At 42.9% G+C, this 22,970-nt stretch overlaps 1 protein-coding gene across 1 annotated transcript in view; it reads right to left on the bottom strand.

Annotated features, from left to right (window-relative positions):
* The window catches only part of LOC133095499 (voltage-dependent L-type calcium channel subunit alpha-1D-like), a 229,057-nt gene that overhangs the window by 46,211 nt on the left and 159,876 nt on the right, over window positions 1-22,970 (bottom strand). Inside the window, exons 5-8 of the mRNA XM_061196999.1 lie at window positions 19,532-19,671; window positions 10,594-10,736; window positions 6,192-6,344; window positions 5,448-5,644 (exon numbers count right to left, since the gene is read on the bottom strand). Coding sequence (XP_061052982.1) covers window positions 5,448-5,644; window positions 6,192-6,344; window positions 10,594-10,736; window positions 19,532-19,671 — 633 coding nt within the window. The remainder of the gene's footprint in view (window positions 1-5,447; window positions 5,645-6,191; window positions 6,345-10,593; window positions 10,737-19,531; window positions 19,672-22,970) is intronic.

Genomic DNA, 22,970 nt, shown 5'->3' with positions numbered 1-22,970 from the left:
ACATTCAGGGGTGCTTTGGGGAATGACATTTTTTTCGCCAACTGAACCCATAGGAAGGACCCAGGAGAAGGAAAGAAGCCCTTATCCTCCACACCTAGCTTGAACCTACATGACCCACCCTGGGAGAGCTGGCTCCAGCTGTGAGCTGTTCCAGAGGAACCTGGTGTCCCTACTTCTAGGACAAGCTGAAGCAGCACAGTCAGACGTGGCCTCCCGGATACACCTTCCCAGGAGAGGTCTGATCATGAGCAGCTTTCATGATGGAGCAAACAAGTGCTTTCACGTTCACGGCTGGATGGAACTTTCCGGCAGCACAGGTCACGTTAAATTGGGCAAACACTTCTCCCAGGAAGGAAGTGTTAAGGACTGGTGAGGGGACAGAATGAATGACCCCGGGCCTGACTTTGTTGGAACAGCCAGAATCTTCGGCTAATAGAACAGTATATAGTCCGGGCTGATTCATCATTCTTGCCTTGCAGGGTCAGGCCCTTAGGCCTTTAAGCATGTGCTTTCCTTTACATTATCTGGCGCTAGATTTTTAGCTTTACAGGCCGAAGCTCAAGCATTTCACTGCCTGCCTCATGCAGAAACCAAACGGAAAAAGAGAACATTAAAAAAAAAAAAATTACCTAACATCTGTTGCTGTAGTCTAGGGAGAGGGCATTAAATCCCTTATGAAACACCTGTTTGGCCACATGAAAATGGATGTGCTTAATAGAACTGCTATCAGTCTGCACATCTTACATCGGCAATTAGAGTAATGAATGAGGCAGGGCAGTGGCTGCAATTGTTGATCTCATTAAGTTGGATAAACTAATTTCAGCAGGAAGGCCAAGGGTAATTCTTCCAAAGCAACTACACCGCTAAACTTATTTAATAATCCAGATGTGGAGGAGAAGAAACAGGCTGCCTGGTGGAGGGACCAGAGCCCAGCCCGGAGTCAGGGCCTTCCACAGAGACCTCTCTGGGCCTGCTTCCCCTCTGTTGGAGCAAGAGGGGTGCCCATGACAGGGGAGAGTGGGCCCGCTCACGGGGAATAAGGATGTGCATGTCCAGGACTCCCACCGGAGACACCGCTCTCCCACAACTCTGGCAAAGTGGGCCAGCCGTCAGCCGAGCACCTGCCCCACCCATCCTCTTTGAGGCCTCAGTCCCATGTTCCAGAGAATGGCTCCAGGAACAGCTGTCTGCTCCAACTTGGGAGGGAACATTTTTTTTAAGTAAAGAAACTTTTAACTTCTTAGAAGTCAGTGTGCAACAGACTCCCATTTGCTCAAATCAGAAATACCACCTGGAATAACAGCTAGGGGCCAAGGGGAAAACAAAGGCCACAGGAGACTCTATAAATCTCCAGAGGGTGAGAAAGAGCAAGAAAAATTAAGCTTTAAGGGCCAGTCTTTCTCCCAAAGAAATCTCCTCAACCCAGGTCTCTTTTCAGAGGCTTACCATACACATGGGACAAGTGAGAACTGGCAAGCGGGTCCCCGAAGTACCCATAGGAAAATAGAGACTCTGCTTGGGATTTTGTCTGAGTGGTCTTTGTCAGCAATGGAAAAATCAGGATGAGCTCAAGCATTTCAATTTAGATTTTTAAAATATTTATATCAAAGTCATCATGTGGTGTCACCTGGTACTCAGGAAATAACCTAGTTTCAGTTTCCCCTCACTTCAAAGGCTGAGACGCACATCCATGTCTCCGAGGAAAGGCTAACCTAGGCTTTTTGGTTTTTTTCTAACTGTTACAACTACTACTAGAAACTTGATATATTGGTTGTTGCTCCCCTGAGCATGGAATCAGAGAAAGGGGCAGAAAGGCAAGCTGCTGGCTAACTAGAGAGGGATTTCCCAGGTCCCTTGAATGAAGAAGACGGTCAGCTTGGCCAAGGGAACTTCCCGTTTGAGTCATACAGCCAGCACTGCCATAGGCACGCTCACTGAGAAGAGAGCTTGGCACTAAGGCAAAAGGCCACAAATGATTTATATGGATAGCTCCCTTCTGAAATCAATACTCTTTTCATTAATTTCCTACATCTGAAAACATTTCCTCTGAGCTGAAGAAAAAAACAATAGGATCATGTAGGGTTACTCTGCATCTTGTGGACAAAATGAAAGCCCAGAGAGTTTGGGTGACCTACCCAAGGTCACACGCCCAGCCCTTTCCAGCTTTAAGGCTCTTCCCTTGCACTACACCTTTCTGCCTCTGTGGACAACAGATGCATGTGGGTCAGATGGCACCTTAGTTATGTTTATGGAATTCACTTCATAAAAGAGCACTAAAAAAGCCATTTTTCACCAGAAACTAATAATCCCATTGCCCACAGATCCAAATGGTCCTATTCTGTACATGTCTTTCTGCATATCGGGCCCACCTGCACGTCCCTTTTCAAGACCCTGCCACCACTTGCCAGGCACTCTTGGGAACTGAGGCATCCCTGAACTTGAGAACACTGACTGAATATAAACCTGACCAGATGCAAACTCATCCCTGGCAAAGACTTTGTCCACCATATACAAACGCCTAAAGGATTGAAAATTTTGCTTGCCATCAATATTTAAAATAAAATCTCAGTTCTCTCTCAAGATGTTCCCTTTACACTCTAGCTGCGGATACAAACAGGCACTTAAACATGGCCCATCTATAGTGAGGCAATGGGATCATGCACTTCAAGAGTAACAGTAACTGGTGTTTGCTGATCGCTTGCTCTGGGCCGGGCGCTGTGCTGGGCAGGGATGTTCTGTTCTGTGCACAGCTGTGTGGCCTCCCATTGACTGTGGCCCATAAAGTATGAAGAAGGCTGGGGCCCTGGCTCCTGCCTATCTCCGTGCTGAGATAGTAAGTGTAATCAACAAGTAATTAAAAGCAACCTGATGTGTTTCAGAGACTAAGGTCTTAGTGAACACTCTGGAAGACATCACTGAGCTGCCCCCTAGTGTTCTGAAGGGCTCGAAAACCTCTGACAGTGGAAAAATGCCAAGGAAAGAGCGCCGGGTTCTAGTCTAGACCAGGGGTCACCAAACTATGACCTGCAGGCCAAACCAGCCCACCACCTGCTTCTGTACAGCCCGTGAGCTAAACATGGCTTTTACATTTTTAAATGGTAGGAAAAAAATCTGGAGTATCTCATGACACAGGAAAGTTATACAAAATCCACACTTCAGCATCCATAAATAAATATTGGAACGAAGCCACATGTTTGTTTACATGTTGTCTACGGCTGCTTCCAAGCGACATGGGCAGAATTGAGTGGTTGTGACAGAGACATTACAGTCTGCAAGGCCAAATATATTTACTATCTGGCCCCTTATAAAAAAGTCTGTAGACCCCTGTTCTAAATCAAGTACCACTTGCTCTAGCGGTAGGACCTTGGGGATGTTCAGGAGTCTATATTCCACTGTTTCCCAGACCTTCTATAATGGGATATAGACTGGAATAATGTTGATAAATTACTGGAGTTCCTCCATCAGAATAAAGATGCCATGTAATTCACAGAGAATGTAATTATTATGTTGTCAAATTATTAGCTCTGTGATTGTCATATGAAAAATAGAGGTAATAATTATACCATCCTAGGTGATACTTAGAGGTTCTCAGGAAAGCAAGTAGAAACTTTTGTTTCTGGGTACGTGGAGTTTTCTCTCCTTTAATCACACGCTCCCAGAGTTTTCACTAGCTTGGCGATAGGAAGACTGTCACGAGACAATCAGTGTGCAGAAACATAACATAAAGTATAAAATTGTCCATTAGTCAGGGCATGTTGGATCGGCAATGGCAATTAACCGTGAAAACAGGGAGAACAGAGCTGAGAGGAGTCACAGGTTTTTCATTTATTTGTTTTAAATCCAAATGTTGTCTTCTGTACTGTTTTGGGGGGAAGGATCAGAGTTTGGGCTATCTGGATGACGCTTTTTCTATTTACCAGAAACTTCAAGGGAAGACTGGGATTGAGCCCTCTGCTAATCTAACTAGGAGTTACAGCTTAGAAGATAATACTGAAAACAAACCCTTTACCTAATTAGAGGGTCCCCTTGCATGGCCATGGCCTTGGCTCATCCAATATAATCTCCCTCCTTCTTCCTCTTCACAAAAGGCATTGTGTTATGGATATAAATAACAGATGTGCATACCCACACAGACACACACACACACTCCCCTATGAAACCAGAAAAAGGAGAGAGAGAGAAACAAGATATAACATGTTGGTGATGTTTTAAAAACCTTATTACCAAACTAGACTCACACTTTGGGGATGAACATGTCTTCTTTGCCTAACACTGAACATATATAGGGACTTCTACAATCTTGCATGCATGGAGTTCACTTGTGAAGGGAAGTAAAAACTTATTTACAACCGTTATATGCTATGTTCTCTCAAGTTACAGAGTAATGGGAAATCCTATAAAGTGTCTGAAATTTAGATCCTGTCGGAAGCTACTTCTCAACTTGCAGGCCTTCTAACTAGAGACTGACCATTCAAGAAGTATGTTACTACCCATTGTCTTTTAACAAATCATTATTGGAATCCTGGTTAATCCCATTTGGACTTGGATTTAGGCTCAAAATCTGCAAGTCAGCTGTTTTTCCCAGCAACTCTGTGTCATGGAAAATAATTTCTAAACTTCTGTGAGCTTTTTCAAATTCTGTCAAACACAGAAGTAAACCAACAAACCCAGCTCTGAGAAATGGCTGTTAAAATATGACTGCTCTTCATTTACAGCAGACCTTTCTGGCTCTGTCAGGAACAAGGAGAGCCAGCCCTGAGCCATACAAAGAGTGCCCAACTGTCTTCATGGACAGGTCCACCAGCCCTGGAAGGCTTATATGCCATTTCCACCCTCTCTGCCAGAGTTCTATAGCTCCAAAGAAAAAGGAAGAGAGAGCTAAGGGCTTATGCTGGGCTGATTAGTAGTAATACTGAAGGTGCAAAAGGGAAATACTATAATAGGGGAAAAAACCCATTTGGGTTTTAAGGCTGTACTAAGCTATGGAAAGCATGAAAAGAATTCAGTTAATGTTCCCTATCTTCCATTTAGGATCTGGTAGAGCAACCTGCCTTTAGGTATAAAAGGTCAGTTTTACTCCATGGAAGTCCAGGAGGCTCTTAACCTGGGGAATGAACTCTGGCTCTTTAAGAGTTTAATGAGGACAGCCCTGGCCCCCTGGAGTTCCTCCAACAAAGGGGACTACGGGGCACGCTCAGCAGTAAGTCCCCAGGTGGCACTGGGGATGCGAGGGAGTCCACATCCTATAGCAGCTTTCTAGAGCTGAAACCAAGGCCCCAACGTGGAGAGATGATAGGTCTTACTGAGTGAAGAGAGGGCCTGCGTCCCTTCCCAAAGAACTCACTTCCAGGGGGTCTTTTTCAGCCAGCTCCCCAATGGCTCTAGCTAATGAAACACTTTTATCTGAGGAAAGCATACTTCATCAACTCTCTCCTCAAGCTGCTTACCCAGTAGAGCACGTCTGTCCAGCCCTCCATGGTGATGCACTGAAACACGGTGAGCATGGCAAAGGCAAAGTTATCAAAGTTGGTGATGCCGCCATTGGGGCCAACCCAGCCACTCCTACACTCTGTGCCATTGGCGGTACACAGGCGTCCATTCCCTGAGAACGCACACGGTGCTGGGTCCTCCTCAGCTACGATATCTGCAAACAGTAGAGGAAGGCTTGACCACTCAAGGGAGGAATGAACATCAGGAAACCAAGCTGCAGAAGCCAAGTACCCTGCCCAGAGCCTGGAACACTCTACTTCCCAGCTATGCTATCTTGGATTCCTATTGTCCTTCAAGGTTCACTTCAAACTTTCCCTCCTCCATGGAATTTGCTATTTCCTCTACTCAGAATCCACCCCTCTCTCCTCTGTCCCCACTCTAACAGCACCTTTCCTCAGCCTATACAGAGCAACACTACTGATTCACCTCACGGTCCAGTTTCAGGGGGTCCCCCCCATCTTGTTTGCCAGAACACATTACATAGGAAATCAAGATAGAAAAGGGAACTAAATTCTCATTTATTCTGAATATAATTCACCTAAGAACTGTCTTAGATTCACCAGTGTATTCGGCTATCTTTTTTTTTTTCCCTGTCTCTCTCTCTCTCATTTTGTTTTAGATTTTCCCCAAACCACAAAGGTTGTTTTTGGGAAAGCCAAACTTTTAAATAGTTAGGTTAGCTACCATTTTTTATTACTCACCTGAGTCAGCAAAAAAACATGTTTTGTGCATTTTTCCAATAAAAAGTTCCAATCCTATAATAGCATAGATTATGATTACAAATAACACCAAAAGGGCTATGTGAAGGAGGGGAACCATGGCTTTTATGATGGAGTTCAGGACAACTTGTAAACCTAGGAAAGAGAAAAATAAGTTTGTGAGCCAGGAAGATACTTCAGTGATGCACAGATATAATTCCTAATGATGCTTGCTCTGTATAGGACACACAGTAATAAAACTCAGAGGTATTTCATAGCTTTTAATTAACGTTAAACCTGGACGTGAAGTAAGTCAAAGAGGAATCTTAAAGACCGTCTAATCCAACTCCCTCAACTTGAAAGATGGAAAAACTAAGGCCTAGAGAGGGCGCTGCCAGATATGAAAGTCATTCATTTATGCATTTGTTCATCCATTCAACAAAATTCCTTGAACATCTACCGTGCAGCAAACATAAGGTTTAGTGCTTTGGGGAATGTGAAGATGTATTAAATAATGAGGCTTCTCTCAAAGAGGTTATGCTGCAGGAGGAGACATAAGAATTAAACACAAATTACTCTAAGGTAGCACAGAGATGCTGAATAAGTAATATCACACAGTTAAAATTAAAGAGGGATGAAAGACATCACTTCTGAGTCAGGGAGAAGAAAGAGGACTGGGCAGCAGCCTCCCTCTCAGGAGGGCCTGAAGCATGAGGAGGATGGATTTCCACAGGCAAGAGGAGAAAGGTTACTCCAGGCAGCGGAAGAAAGTACCAAAAGCACGGAAGTGAGCTAGCGCCACGTGGGCTGGGGGTGGTAAGTCTCGGTTGGCGGTCATGAAGTGGAAAAGGGTAACAAGAAAGACAAGCAGGTTGCAGCTGGGTAGCTCTGGGTTTTGAATTCAGATCACAGGGCCAGAGTTTAGTCCATCGGCAAAAGGCAGCCTCTTTATTTATTTTAAACAGGAGAAAATCAAACAAAAGTTTAATAACATGTATACATGGGAGAGGCCCAGGAATACTCAAAAGGCAGCCTTTTTAGAAAGACAAGTGGGGCAGCAATAGGCAAGACGGGCAGAGAGGTAGCTGGAGGGTGCTGGGCTCTCCAGGGAGGACAGGGCGAGGAGCTGGATGAGATCAGAACTCAGCAAGTGTGTCTGAGTTAGAGGAAGGTGCCCAGGGAGGCAGGGCAAGGTCAAGAGGCTAATCCTAGTGCCTGAACAAAGACAAGCCTGTCAAAGGAGGCTCCCCTGGAGTGGCAGAGGGAGATGAGGGGCCAGGGAAGGAGAGGGTAACAGCAACTGTCCACCTGGTGAGTCTGATCACTTAACATGAAGGGGGCAGTGCCCTGAGGCTGAAACGTGGACTTGAGAGACGAGGGAGGGACGTGGAAACCTGGGAGCTACCCACGGAGCAACACTGAGAGCCATGGTACAGGAAGAGAAAAGACCATGGGAACAGGGACAGCGGGGCAACACTCTGGACTGGGTGGAGGGAAGCAGGAGCCGGAGGGAGCGCGGTCGCCAGGAAACCAGAGCCAGACTAGATCCAGGCCACCTGACGCCCCTGCATGTGCCCTGCGCTCCTCCCACCACCGCAACCTACCTCAGCTTCCACTCGACTAGCTCACTCTTTTCCCCCTTTTTTCTTTCTCTTTCCCTTCCTCTCCCTGCTGTCTCTCCCTCCTCCAAACTGCCCTATTCTAGTATCTTCTCACTTTCCCAATACATATTCAAACAATGAAAGAACAGAAGAGGCTGAGATGCTAGAATTAAATACGTTAGAAGTCAGAACACACCAAGCAAAAATACTTACCAGCGATAACAGCAAAAGTTCACCTTGATAAGAAGCACATGGGAAGAGGTGGGGGATGGGATGGGGAGGGAAGGGCGATAAGAGGGTTTCAGACTCTCAAAGAATCTCTTTCCAGACTTTCATTAAGACAAAACTCCTACATACTGTCTTCGGATACTTAAATGTTCAAATGGTTTCTTTTGGAGAAAAAACGATCAATAGGATGACTTTCAATGTTTCCGTCTTCTATAAGGAATAGATGGAGGGGAAAAGAAACATATGCTCTAATCTACTTGGGCAAGGGGTTTTTTGTTTGTTTTTTCATTTGGGTTTGTTTTTTTTTTTTTTAAGACATGGATGGGCCATCCAAAATCATCATCCAGCAGTTAGCTCTTCTCAGCTGTATGGCAGTGAGCCCTATGTTTCATAAATGTGTCTATGTTTACTGTAACTATTATATTTCAGATTGGCCAAATTTATGAAATAATGACATTGTATCTTATTGTGAATGTGTACACTTTCATGACATTAGGCTCCTTTGTATATAACCAATGTGTACAACAGATCTCACAGGCCTCTAACCAAGGAGGCAGTGAAATGGAGCAGAAAGAACACAGGGCCAGGACCTAGGAGGCCGCCGGGCTGGTCCTGTTTGGCCACCCACTAGCCATGAGAACCTGCCCAAGGTTTCGATGACCTTCCTCATCTAAAAGATGGTGACCGTGGACCAGATGATCTTGAGGGTTCTTTCCCATTTGATGGTCTAGGATTCTGATACATATTTATCAGTTACCTGTGTGGGGCTAGTTAAGAGCTTCACAAACATCTGAAGGACTCTATCTGAAACACATGTTTACCTTCCAATGAATGAACATATATTCACATACGCACACAAAATCATGTCTTGTAGGACAGTCTGAGTTCTCTTTAGAAGGGATCAGACAACTCCCAGATAAGTATAAACAGTCACACCTTCCCAGACATTTTTAACAACTTCAAGTATTTAGGAAATCACTAGTCCACAGCTGCCAACTGCATGGGAAAGGGCATGACCCAGAGCCCCTGACCCATCTCCCCAAAGCCCAGCTGGCTCTGTTGAGAGACTTGGATGCTCCAGGGCAGTTAATGAACATGAGCTGAGAAAGTCCTCACATATGACTCAGATCCACAAAGCCACCGCACCCGCACGTCTGCTCATAGCACATACTGCAGGCAGGCTGGCCTGTCATTTGCTCTTTGGGGGAAAAAAAAGTTGCCGTGGTTACTCTGAAATTAGATTAAGCTGTAACAACTGAATCTGAAACCTCATGTTTGCTCACTGAACTTCTCATTTAATCATGTTAATGTAACAGGGCCAGTCATTTCCAAGGTATTTTCTATTTTTCTCAATTGCTTCCAGACGGTTCTGTGGTTTTGACTTGTGCTGATCTTTTTCAAGGAAAATAAAGGAACAATCTGGAAAAACAAGTACACATAAAACACCACTTCCTACATTTTAAAATGTTAAATTTGAATTTTTTTTTCCAGAGAATTTTTGGTGCGTTCTGAGTGCCAACAGGTTTAATGAAATTTCATGAAGAATTTCTGGAGAGGCAAAAACATGATCTGTGCTCTTCTGATGGCTTTATGAGCTGTGAAAAAAAGGCACACCCTGCAATCCCATATCTGTCCTGCAGCTGGAAGCAGGCAGCCACCTCACAGCCACAGTCCTTGGAGAGGCACTAAAACTTCCACCCTCTGAAGTTCCCCGTAGGGATGTCCTATCATGAGTAGAGCCCACGGAAGCATATGCCACGCTCCTTATGGAAGTTCCTGGCCAGGGCACAGACGGGGCATCTGTTCCAACTCAGGTGGCACTGAACCCGGCCTGGAGATCTGGAGCAAGAAGCAAACTAGGGCCTGGCACGGACAGGTAGAGTAGGCTAGTGGGTGATACAGCATCTCTCACGCTGAGGGCCCTCTCTGTGCTCCAGACCTTGCGCTGAAGGCTCTCCCTGCATTACTGCATTCAGACCTCACAATCACCTTCAGGCAGGTGCTACTGTGCCCTACATGCAGCGAGGACACAGAAGCATTCACCTCTTCACCCCCGAGTGAGACGGGCACAGTCCCTCTGTGGGAGAGTTACATAGACTTTCAGGATTCCAGCCCCTTGCTGCTCTCACTTTGAAAAAAGGCAGTCAGTTGAGGCCTCCAACACCCTCATCCCCATAACCCACCACGTTCAAAGGGACAGGCCTGAGAGTGGGAGGAGTTGATGGCAGCGGATGTCAGAGGACGAAGACCAGACTGCAATCAGGAGGCCTGAACTCAAGGTCTCCTGCCACCACCCACTTGGTCTCTGCACGAGAGAAGATTTTCTCTAATATGAAATCAGGAAGACAACAATCACTACTGCCCCCCTCCACCCCCGGTCGGGGCTGTTACGGGGACCCGAAGTGACAATACAAGCAAAAGTGCTTTGTAAATGGCGAAGGCCTCCATGGTCACCTGCTGAGCCCTTGGCTGGTGCACAGCACTCACCTCATCGCACCCTGTTTCATAATCCCGAGACCCACCCAGAAGGAAAAAAATCAACAAATTCCTGGCTTTAGGAAACGAAACGTGCTTACTGGGCACTCCTGATACTAGTCGAAGTGGTCGTAACACTCGAAAGGCGCGGAGGGCTTTGACATCAAAGCCTCCCGATTTGCCACTGGAGTGGTTACCGCCTTCTGTTTCTTTGGTTAATTGTTCCAAAATTACACTAAACAATCTGAAAGAAGAAGAGAGGAAGAAATGTTAGAGTCTGTCACCCAGGGAAGCAAAACAGGATGGTGAGAGTAGTTATTTCTGAACAAGGGCCAATTCTGTAAGGCTGCTGCTTAAGTAAAGGGAAGGCAAAGCAGAGGTAAGAACCAAGCTGTGACCCCTGGCCGTGACCCCTACATCTAGAAGGACTAGGGATGGGGACTGATCTCACCTGTTTTCTTGCCGATGGAGCATCCTAGCATGTCAGCGCCCTGGATCCCTGGTGAATCCCCTCTTCCAATGATGACAGTGGAATTGCCCCAGCAGCTGCCATTTACGAGCACTCACCATGTGCTAAACACTTTACATAAATTATCTCCTTAATCCTCAAAGATGTTAGGCAGTGGGAGTTATCATGAACATCATTTTACACATGAAAAAACAAACTTGGCGAGAACAAGTAACTTGCCCAAGGCCACAAACTAGTGGCAGAACTAAAACCTGAATCCAGGTATGTTCCCTGCCCTTAGATTCAGTAAGGGCAGGGAACTGTAGTCTGTGTGTTCATTTGTTCATTTAGTCTGTTCCAGCCTAGTGCCTAGAACAGTTCCTGACACAAAGGAGGCACTCAAAAAATATCTGATGAATAAACAATGAATGAATGAATTACTCCAAAGTCCCAAATCTTAAACGATATGTTATGCCACTTCCAATACAGTCACTGACACATACACACCCCCACCTCCACCTCCAAAGGGCTGTTCAGGGAATGATGTAAATCACAGATGCTAAGGAGCTGTGCAAAGGCCAAAAGCAGAAACCTAAGAGAAGGTATTAATATCGTCATTTTCTCTTTTCTCTTTTGAAATGTGAATAATATTGTATCTGGCAGCCACGACAAATTTTTCCCTACTCTCAGAAGGCTTTTCGGATAAAGCTATTTTCAGGCAATCCGCTCATTTGACAGTTACTTTTGCTCTTTCAAATAAACATTTGTTCTTTGGAATTGTTGCTTGTTTTTCAGAATAAATAGAAATTTGCCCATTTCAAATAGAATCAACTCTGGCCAATCAGATTGTGGAAATGATTGGCCCAGCAACAAAGAAAAGGTTTCCAAAGTTTAATTAGCAGCTAAAGCAGAAACTCTGCACCCACTGGCGTGCCTCTGGATGGCCAAGACGCTAAGTCCATAAAACACAGGGTGGTCTGATTACAGTCCTGATGGGGCACAGTCATGTCATTCTGGGGTGTTTAAAGACCGGTCATTTGTTTTAATAACAGTACCGCAATTAGCAATGAACCTGGTGGGGGGTGGGGAACAGGGAGGGAATAAGTCAGGTCTTTACCTTTTCAAAGCTACAGGAGATGGGCTCTTTCTGGTTATGACTGGGGAAATATATCAGATTTATGATAGGTCTCTCTCATTAGCATAGTTTTGTAATTACTATAAACCCCTGCAGCAAGGCTAAATAAAGTTAAAAGTCTCCCCTCCAAAACAAGTTCACAGTGTCATAAAAACAAAGCAAAAGGAAGAAAGAAAACCTCAAATTCTTCTGAAATGCAGCAGCCACAGGAATTTTCATCCCGAAGGGTTAGGAAAATAATTTATGCAGGTGGCGACTTAAGATTGCTTTCAAGTATCAGTGTACCTTTGCAATGTACACTTTATGGCCCTTTTATCCGTTCTTCGGTGATGCCCTTGAAAACAGGTGAACAATGTCTCTCCCATCACAGAGGAGCCTGACTCAGAGAGGGAAGCCGGCTGCTGTTTCCAGACAGCTGGAGGGCTCAAGGGGTCAGGGCATGCTTCCATTCCTAAGAGTTAGGAGGCATTAGGAAAGTCCCTCTCCTTCTCTGGGCCTAAGTTTCCTTCTCTGAAAACTGATTAAATGATCCAGAGCCCTGCCCTTCCCATTCTAATATTCTGTGATTCTACTCCTTTCACTGCCCCCACCCAAACAAAATAAGTACCATGTGCCTGAAGAGATGAAGAGGAGAAAGAATTTGATCCTAGACTGTTATTAAAAGTTTACCCCAAGACAGGAAGAAAAAGGCAAGGAGCTACCCAAACTGACACAAATTAGAAGCACCAGAATGAGCCCCCCATGTTCACAAAAGCTTCAGTGATGAGCTTGAATGCTTGAAATACATGTTTATTGAGAAATTTAGAGGAGTGGGATAAAAGTTGACTCAGATCAAACTTTTCTATAAGAGAATTATATCAGCTCTGGTAGACACGCTGAACCTTCCTGTGGTCACATTATTAACAGTTAACATTTTAGAAATATCAATTACTTTCTTGACGTCTCTGTTATTGGGAATCTTGACAAAAGCAATAGGTCATGGTTGACTTGGAACGGAAAATCCATTGGATTAAGATAGAGTTGGCAGTTGGAAACTTCACTGAGCAGGAGTTTGATTCAAGGGAAGACATAATAATTTAATTTTTCTTTTTCTTTTTGAACTTTTCTTCTGCTCTTTGACTACAATTTAGTACATATTTTAGATAAAGGGTAATCTGATGTTCTAAAGTTTTTCATATTTAATGAGAAAAAAAGACCAAGTCCAGTTCGACTTTAGTTTCCTAGATGATTTTTTACTTTTTAAACCAACTTTATTGCAGCTTAATTTATATATAATAAAATACACCCATTTAAGGTGTACAATGAGATGAGTTTTGATGAATGCATAAGGCCCAGTAACAAACACCACAACCAAGACAGAGAGCCTTCCCAATATCTCAAACAGTTCTCTCATGCCTCCTTACAGCCATCCTCAGCTCAGCCTCAGGTATCCACTGACTTTATCTGGTTTATCACTTTAGGTGGTTTTTTCCTTTTCTAGAATCTTACATAAATGGAGTCATACAACATGTTCTCCTTTTTGTTTATCTTTTTTTGTTCTCCATGGTTTTGAGATTCATCCAAGCTGTTACATTTATCAGCAGTTCATTTCTTTTTATTGTTGACTGATATCCCACTGTATGAACATACCACAATGAGTTTATCCATTCACCTGTTGAGGAATACTTGGGTTGTTACCAGTTTTTCTCTATTATGAATGAAGTCTCTTTGTGAACATATATTCTCATTTATTTTGGGTAAGTACCCAGGATAGTCCTGGTAATATGGTCATATGGTTAGTGTATGGTTAACATTGTAAGAAACTGGCAAACTTTTCCAAAGTGATAGTACCATTTTCCATTTCTATAAGCAGTGTGTAAGAGTTCCAGTTGCTCCATATTTTGGTTAAAATCTGGTATCGTCGGTCTTTTTTACTAATACTAGTGGGTATGTAGTGCTATGTCACTGTTGTTTTAATTGGCACTTCTCTAATTACCAATGACATTGAACATCTTTTCAGGTGCTTGTTGACCATTTACATATCTTCTTTTGTGAAGACCTATTCAAATTTTTTTCCCATTTATGTTCTGGGTCATCTCCTTACCTTTGAGTTATAAGAGTTCTTTATAAATTCTGAATACAAGTCCTTGGTATGTATTGGGAATACAAATATATGTACTGGGAATATTATTTCCCAATCTGTGCCTTATCTTTTCATTTTCTTCACAGTGTCTCCTTTGAAGAAAAGTTTTAAATTTTGATAGGGTTCAAAATTTCAATTATTTCTTTTATGCCAAGTGCTTTTTGGGTCCTAAGAAACCTCTGCCTACCCCAAAGTCATAAAGATTTTCTCCTAGAAATGTTATAGTTTTAGCTTTTAAATACAGGGCTATGATTCATTTTAAGGTAATATTTGTATACGGTATGAGGTAAGAATGGAGAGTCTTCTTTTTCATATGGATAAACAGTTGTTCCAGTGCTATTTGTTGAAAACTGTTTCCTCAACCCATTGAGTCATCAAGGCACCTCTGTCTAAAAACAATTGATCACATCCATATGGGTTTATTTCTAGACTCCCTATTCTGTCCCATTGATCTTTATGTCTATTCCTTACTCTAATATCACACTGTCCTGACTACTGTAGCTTTATAAGAAGTCTTAAAATCAGGTTCCAGATTTGTTCTTACAGATTTCTTTGGCTAGTCTAGAGCCTCTCTAATTTCCATATAAATTTTTGAATAAATCTGTCAATCTCTAGAACAGTCTTACTGGGATTTAGATTAGGATTCAATCTATACCTCAATTTGGGAAGAACTGATATTCCAACAATACTGAGTCTTCCAGTCCATGAACATGGTACATCATTCCATGTATTTAAGTCTTCTTTCATTTCTCTCAGCAGGTTTAGTCATTTTCAGTGCACTATTTATCCCTAAATAGTTCATGGTTTTTGATGCCATAGTAAATAATAATGTCATTAACATTTTATTTTCAAATTGTTCATGACTAATATATAGAAATTCACATGCTTTTTTATACTGACCTTTTATCCAGAAACATTGCTAAATTCATTCAAAACATATAATTTAATATGATTTTAATGTTCTTAAATTCACTGAGACTTGTTTTATGGCCCAGAATATGTCTTTCTTGCTGAATGTTCCATATGCATGAGCAAAGAATGTGTATTCTGCTCTTGTTGGGTACAGTGCTCTAAAAAAGTCAATTAAGTCAAATTGGTTGATGGTACTGTTCAAATCACCCTATATCCTTAGTGATTTTCTGACTAGATGTTCTATCAACACTCCTCAAGAGAGGGGTATTAAAATGTACAACAACTGAAGATTTGTCTATTCCCCCTTTCAGTTCTATCAGGTTCTGCTTCATATATTTTGAAGATCTGCTATTGTGTGTATGTATGCATACATGCAGGCACACACACACACACGTGTGTGTGTATACACACTTAGGATTATTACATCATCTTCGTGAAATGACACCTTTATCATCATAAAGTGTCTTTCTTTATCCTTGATAATATTCCCTGTTCTGAAGTCTACTTTGTTGGTTATTAATATAGCTTTCTTTTGATTAGTTTTGCATGATATATATTTTTCTGTCCTTTTACTTTCAAATTGTTTGTGTCTTTATAAATTAGGTTTCTTACAGACACTATAGAGTTGAGTGTTGTTTTTATACACATATAAAGTCTGATAACCTCTGGATTTTAAGTAAGGGTGGATTTTAAATAAGGGTGAGTTTAAATCTACCATCTTGCTATTTGTTTTCTATTTGCCCTGTCCATTGTTCCTGTCTTCCCTGCTTTTTTAAAAAATTAATTGAGCTTTAAAAAAATTCCATTTAATCTCCAATATAGATTTATTAACTATACCGCTTTATTTTTCTAGTGTCTCCTCTAGATCAAGTGTCAGCAAAAGTTTTCTGTAGAGTGCCAGATAGTAACTATTTTAGGATTTGCAGGCCATAGGGTCTCTGTCACAACTAGTCAACTTTTCCATCCTAACACCAAATAGCCATAAACATTAGTGAGTGTGCCTGTCTTCCAATAAAACTTAATCTGCTAAAGCAGACAGTAAAATACTTTGTCAGCGTTGGGGGGCAGGGGAGGCAATAAACCGTTCTTGTTCTATGGGCTGAAGTTTTCTGGTCTGTGCTCTAGGGTTTACAATATAGATCTTTAACTTCTCATGGTCTACCTTCAAATAACTCCACCAACTGCAAAGCACCTTCCTATAGTATATGGCTATTTCCTTGTTTCTGTCCCTTGTGCTACTGTTGTCATATATTTTACTTTTATAGATGCTATAAACCCCCCCAATACATTGCTATTATTTTTGCTTTAAATAATCAATTACTTTTAAAAGATTTTAAAATGAGAAAAATATTTTTATATTTACACATGCACTCATCCTTTCTGGCATTCTTCATTTCTTTTGTATAGATCCATACTTCTATCTATTGTCATTTTCCTTCAGTGTGAAGAAATTCCTTTAACATTTGTTAAGGTGCAGGTATCCTGATGAATTCTCAGCTGTGGTTTGTCTGAAAATTTTCTTTCTTCCTTCAATTTTTAAAGATATCTTCATTGAATAAGAGTTCTAGGTGGACATCTTCCCCTAGCACTTTAAAAATGTCCATTGTCTTCTGGCTTGCACAGTTGCTTGCATAGTTGCATAGCTTTTTCTCTACTTTTAAGATTTTCTCTTTATCTTTGCTTTTGAGCAATTTATGATCATGATGTGGCCTTGATGTAGCTTTCTTCATGTTTACTTTGCTTGGGCTTTGTTGAGCTTCTTGGATTTGTCAGTTTATATTTTTCATCACATTTAGAAAATTTGGACTATTTCTTCAAATATTTTTTTCTGTCTCCCCTCTATCTCCTATCTTCTGGGACTCCAAATATACGTATGTTAGATTACTTCATATTGCCCCACAGGTCACCAAGGTGGTATTCATTTATTTTCCATCATTATTCTTTGTGTTACTCCTATATCTTCAAATTCCTTGATTATTTTCTTCTATTGAGTCTAATCTGCTGTTAGGCCCATCCAGGAAATTTTTCATTTCAGATATGTTTTCCAGCTCTCAAAGTTCCATTTTGTTCTTTTTTTACATTGTCCCATCTTTTCTCACTGTAGTCATATATTCCTTTTAGGTCCATAAACATATTTATAATAGCAGTTTTAAAAGTCCTGTAAAGGAATTCTCCACTAATCCCACCATGTCTGTCATTTCTAGGCCTGTTTCTATTGATGGAGTTTCCTGCTGATTATGGGTCACAATTCTTCACATGTCTAGTAATCTCTGACTGGATGCTGAACACTTTAATTATGTGGATTTTGTTGTCTTCCTTTAAAGAGTGTTGAGTTTTGCTTTGGCAGGCACTTAAATTACTTGCATGTCAGTTTGCTCCTTTTCAGGCTTCTTTTCAAATATTATTAGTAAGCGTTTCAGATGGTTTTTACTCTAGAACAAGAGTTGGCAAAATTGTTTTGTAAGAGGCCAGACAGTAAATATTTTAGGCTTTGTGGACCTAAACCACACAACTCAACTATGTAAACAAATGCTTGTGACTGTGTTACAATAAAACTTTACAAAAATTGCTAGCAGGCTGAATTTGGCCCACTGACCACAGTTTGTCAACCCCTGCTCTAGAGTTAGTTAGGCCGTACTACTAATGGCCCTTCTGGGGTCTCTACTGACAGTCCAGGGTGTTCAACGAGGTCTTTCCACTCTGGTTGGTCATAACTTGAACAACTCCCAGACCTATGTGAGTCCTAGTTATTAGTCAGCTATAGCCCCCCAGATTTTCATTTTTCCCTAGTCGTAATCTTTGCCTGGCCTTATGGACTATCATCCCATGTAGGGTAGCTTAGTCTTTAGCCGAAACTCAACAGGACCCCAAGGCATACTTACGGACCTCTATCTCTCAATATCTCCCTCGCTGCTCCCATATCATGCCTCTCAAATTTCAGCCACCTCAGCCTTTCTGGACTCTTGACTCTGTCTCTTCAAACTCAATGAGACTACCACACTCTTCTTGGTTCCCTGTCTCTGTGCTGTATGATAATCCAAAAAATGCCTCCAGACAGAAAGTTGATTGTAGGGTAGGGACAAAAGAAATGGAGCTAAGCAGCTCCATACTCTAGCTGAACAGGAAGTCCAGGGTCAGGAGAGTCACAGCAAGATTATTCCAGAACCAAGAGACCTGCAAGGCTCCTGCTTGCCACTCCTTGTTAAAGTTCATCAAATACAGGAAGGCATGGTACATATCTTCATTTTAGTTCATGCTGCACTACCCTTTGCCACAATACCTTAAAGTCCAATGTACTAGGGTGGTTTTTGCAAAAGTTAACATTTTTCTCCATAAGTCTAATCATCCTGTTGGGCTACCACTCTGGATCCCACTTTAACTTCCTAGGTTTGAAAGAACAGGCTCAGAATTTATCCCACTCTCCCAATATCCAGCAGTATTAGTCTCCCATGAAAAGCTAAAGGATTCATGATAAAGAAAAATCCAAAAGAAAAATCGCCTTGCTCAACTGCAGAAGGCATGTGAATGAAGCCATGGAGATGAAAACAGAAAGGCCATTTAACATTCTCTCTCTATAGGAGAAAACATAATTTTAGGAGCAACCCATTTTACAGCTAGGCAACTAAGACTCAGCGAAGGAATAGATCTTATTTTCCTATGTGGGTATTTGGTCCAAAGACCCAGCATTCCTCTGACACTGATTCATTTTCTCTTGCTGGAAACATTTCCAGGTGTTGAAGGACCAGAATAACACAGGCCACTGTTTTTTATTTTAACATTCTCCTTTAACTGAAACTGTTGGTGTCTTCTTCCTGTGACAGGATTCGGGGAGAAGGCTTGCTTCTTTGCATTTTCTGGTTTATTTCATTTCATGTCGGATATCTGACATTTTTCAAACGCTTGTTTTGTTATGTGAAATGGGATAGTAGCGTGCCACATCTTTTCTCCCAACTCAGCAGAAAAAAGTAATAGCTTTCCTCAAGGGATGTTAAATAGCAGAGTACCTCACTGCTATGAAGGATTTATTACTCTTTTACTGTTTTATTTTGGTTTTTTAACTTAATGGGGTGTTAAGCATAAGAGCTGTACACGTTGAACTCAAAGCACCAGCAGGGCTGGCCTATTTGTGGAGGCCCAAGACCCTGTAAGATGAACCCTCTCACATCACAAGCTGAGCTTAAACTTCCTTCCTTAACACGTTACTGAAAGAGGGAGTAACAACAAGAGAATTTCAAATTGGTCTCTGCCCAGAGACCGACAGCAGCGTCATCAGGCTTCAAAGAACTCCTGACAGGTTCTGGCAGCAATCACTGGCACGAAGGACCAACCCTGTTCCTTTAAAATACTGTTTTCTGTTACTCCCCACCTCCCATTTTCAAAAAAAAAAAAAAAAAAAAATTTCCTCAAATAAAAGGGACTTACCCTACTATTACTATAACAAAATCCAGTAAATTCCATCCATTCCTAACATAAGCATTAGGATGTAGCAATAATCCATACGCTATAATCTTCAAAAATGTTTCGACTGTAAAAATAATCAGGAAGGCATATTCTACTTTTTCCTGTGAAGAGAAACAAAGAAATAAAAAAAAGGGGGGATGGGGAAGAAGAAGAAAAGAAACAGGGATTAGATCAGTATCTCAGAGATATAAGCATTTTTCTCCAAGCAAAGTTTTATTATGAGAAATGGAACAATTAACACTGTACCTGGAGCAAGAAGGCATTTTAATTCTAACACTGAATTTCTCATAAGCAACTAAGTGTAAAACACTTTTCATCAGTGGCTATATCAGTGGCACTTTGCAACCTGCCTTGATGTGTGTGCAGTGACTCTGCCTAGGACATAACAGCACATTTGTTATTTGCACACATTTGCAAAATGCAGCGTGTTTTCCTCCTAAGATTGCCAAATCAGGCCCAGAAAAGCACAAGGATGCAACAAAGATTCCCACAGGGCTTTGAACAGAATATCCTTTGGAAGAAAGCAAATTGCATCTGCTTAGACCCTCTCTTCCTCTCGGGTTTTCATCTGACTTCTAAGTCAGGATCATCTTTGTCACTGAGCAGCAAGGTGACCTCGGCAAGTCCCTCCAATCCTTTGGACCTAAGTCTCCTCACCTGCACAGTAAGGGGACGGGATTCAGGACGGCAAACCCACAGCCTCCTTACTGGCGTGCCGCCTCTCCCGGCTGACACAGCTGATGGGTCACCACGCACGTTCCCAGGGAGCCTGGACTCAGCCCCTGAATCCTCCTCTTCTTCCAGACTCAGCAGCCACTCCCATCTGACTGCCACAGACCTCTGAGATGCCACCCTCAGGCTAGAGGGCTCTTAGGACCTTTCCAGTTCCAACTCATGCGATTCCATGAGCTGTAGAAAATGCATCCATCAGCAGGTCTAAAAATGTTGGCTCTTTCCTCTTCTACAAAGGTTTTCTTTATACAGCTTTGGTTTCAATAGAAATATGGACCGCTGAGATGTGTGCGATTAATTTTACAAGAGGCATTTGTTGGCAAAAAGCTACTGAAATAATAACTAAATGAAAACTCGTAAGTAATTAAAACTCTTCCATACAGGCCATAAAGTCCTCTGCTAATATTAATTCCCCTCTGTGAGACCTGAGGAAAGTTACCAATGCCTCAGGAAAATGGAAGTCATAGAATTCATTTATTAAGATGCCTGGTGCAAGGGGGTGAATAAATTTGGCTCAGGAAATGCTTAGTGAGCACCTCTTCTGCGCAATGGGCCCCACACCAGGAGCCAAGGTAAGAAAAATGTCTCCACTGTGGTCCTATCTTCGAAAAGTTTAGTCTGGTGCAAGAGGTAGGGGTTCAGTTGTGGTACACAGAGGACATCCCAGGAGAGGGGACTGACAAAGAGCAGCTCTGCACCTTCGTAAGCAGTTCTGCCCTCTGATAAGGCCAAAGGGTTAGACCACTTCTCCCCTGCAAGGACTTGCTTTGTTCCATGTGAGCACTTTTTGGCCTGAGCCACCCCAGGGTCTAGCCGTCCGCCGCCAGAGTGCTACCCCTCCATCGCAGACGAGTCCCAGCCCCGGGTGGGACTTCACCGAGTCTTGCCACTGCATCCTTCCTCTTTACCATCAGGGAAACCATCTAACCCCGGCGGTACCCCAGAGCACCCCTTGATCCTCAGAACACCATCCTAGCGGTCTAATAAATTCCTCTGTGGTGTCAGTTGGCCAGAGTCAATGTGTTTTCAATTTTAAAAGCCTAGCTCATCCCCAACCTCCACACTCACGCTTCCTCCAGATCTGCCAGCAGGTCCTGCTCTCAGCCGGGCTCATCCCATCCCATGCACCCCGCACCCCTCAGCAGGCTGCGAGGCCTTCTCGGACCACAGCCTACTCCCTCCGCACAGCCAGCCACACCCTCCAGGCGGGGGCGAGCAGCTGAAATCTCCCAGAGTAGCAGCGTGCACGCCCCCTCTTGCCACACGCAGACCTCCAAGGACTCCTCTGTTTACTCTCTGCAGTCTTTGTGAGCCTTGTGAGAGCAAGGGCTCGTCTTCCCGTTCACTGCCACATCCCTGGGTGGTGGGTTCCCACGAGAGGCGCACTCAGGCCACTGTGGATATTCTGAGGAATAGCGACTGACTTTGCTACCAGCTACAGAGGAGAGATCCAGGAAAGCTTCAATGAGGCAGTGACGCTAACTTAGAGAGCTAAAAGGAAAAACCACTCTGTTGCTTTAACAAGAAGCAAAAAATCCCTGAATAAACCAATCTGCTGTACTCAAATTAGACCCTGACCACCAAAGGTAGATCGTCAACATGTTTTTGAGAGTTAGAGTTGTAAGGGAACAAGATCAGCTGGAAACAGCACGTGGATTTTACAATTCCTCTTCCCTTTTTATCCTTTCTGCTTTATTTACTGGGCCAGACGGGGAAAAAAAGGCTTTTGCTGCCATCAATATTCATAGCAGTTATATCCCCATATCAACACAGCGCTATACTGCACAGCAGACAAACAAGACAGGGAACAGAGAGTACACCTACCAAACACAGCTTGTTTTTCCTCTTTAGCGTTTACTTACAAGTAATTTTGCCACAATAATACAAGGGCCATTCATGCAACTGAATTGTTTAGGGTTCTTTTATCCCCTTCTCTCGTCCTCCTCTCTCTCCTTTTTGAAGACTTTGGTTTCTCTTTCCAAAATCCTCAGTGCATTACTTGATGGAATTGATTATAAGAAATATAACCTTGCTATAACATGATTCTTTCTTACAGAGACTCTACCATGGTGCCAGCTGAACAATCACAGCCTGGAGAGCACGACAGACCAGTCTGCTCAGAAGCCAGTGTCATCCTGGTCCCCAATCCTGCCATTTAAAAGGACTCCAGTAGAACAAATACACCTCCACATTTAAGCAAATGTAGTGTTAAAAAAAAAATCTTGCAAAACAACAATCATGGGAAGGGGAGGTAATTACTTCACAAGAGGATTGTTCATTTGAGAAAAGAATGTTGGGTTAGTGATCTGAAAGGAAGCCGCCAAAAAAGTCAGGTTCCTTGCAGGGTGGGGTGGGAACGTGCAACTGGCTGAAGGACCGTGAGACGTCGCACAGAAAAGATACGGAGTCAGCAGCTGGGATGGAAGAAACCACAAAAAGGATGAAGGAATGGGATGGCTGAAAAGAGGCGAGCAAGAGCCCTCAAGAACTGAACATGAAATGAGGTGGCCCCTGGGCAGGGACTGCACCTTAAAAGCCCTACCCCAGGCTAAACAAAAAGAGTACATGATTCCTGCACCCCAGTCTCCCTGCATTTGCCAGGCACACTCAACCAGCCACCAGCAGGGATCCGCCTCACTAACAAGGGATCCTGGGTGGGCAGGGCCAG

Source organism: Eubalaena glacialis, chromosome 7, assembly GCF_028564815.1.
Source record: "Eubalaena glacialis isolate mEubGla1 chromosome 7, mEubGla1.1.hap2.+ XY, whole genome shotgun sequence".
In the NCBI taxonomy this organism is placed as follows: Eukaryota; Metazoa; Chordata; class Mammalia; order Artiodactyla; family Balaenidae; genus Eubalaena; species Eubalaena glacialis.
This window is presented reverse-complemented; position numbering and strand designations above follow the sequence as displayed.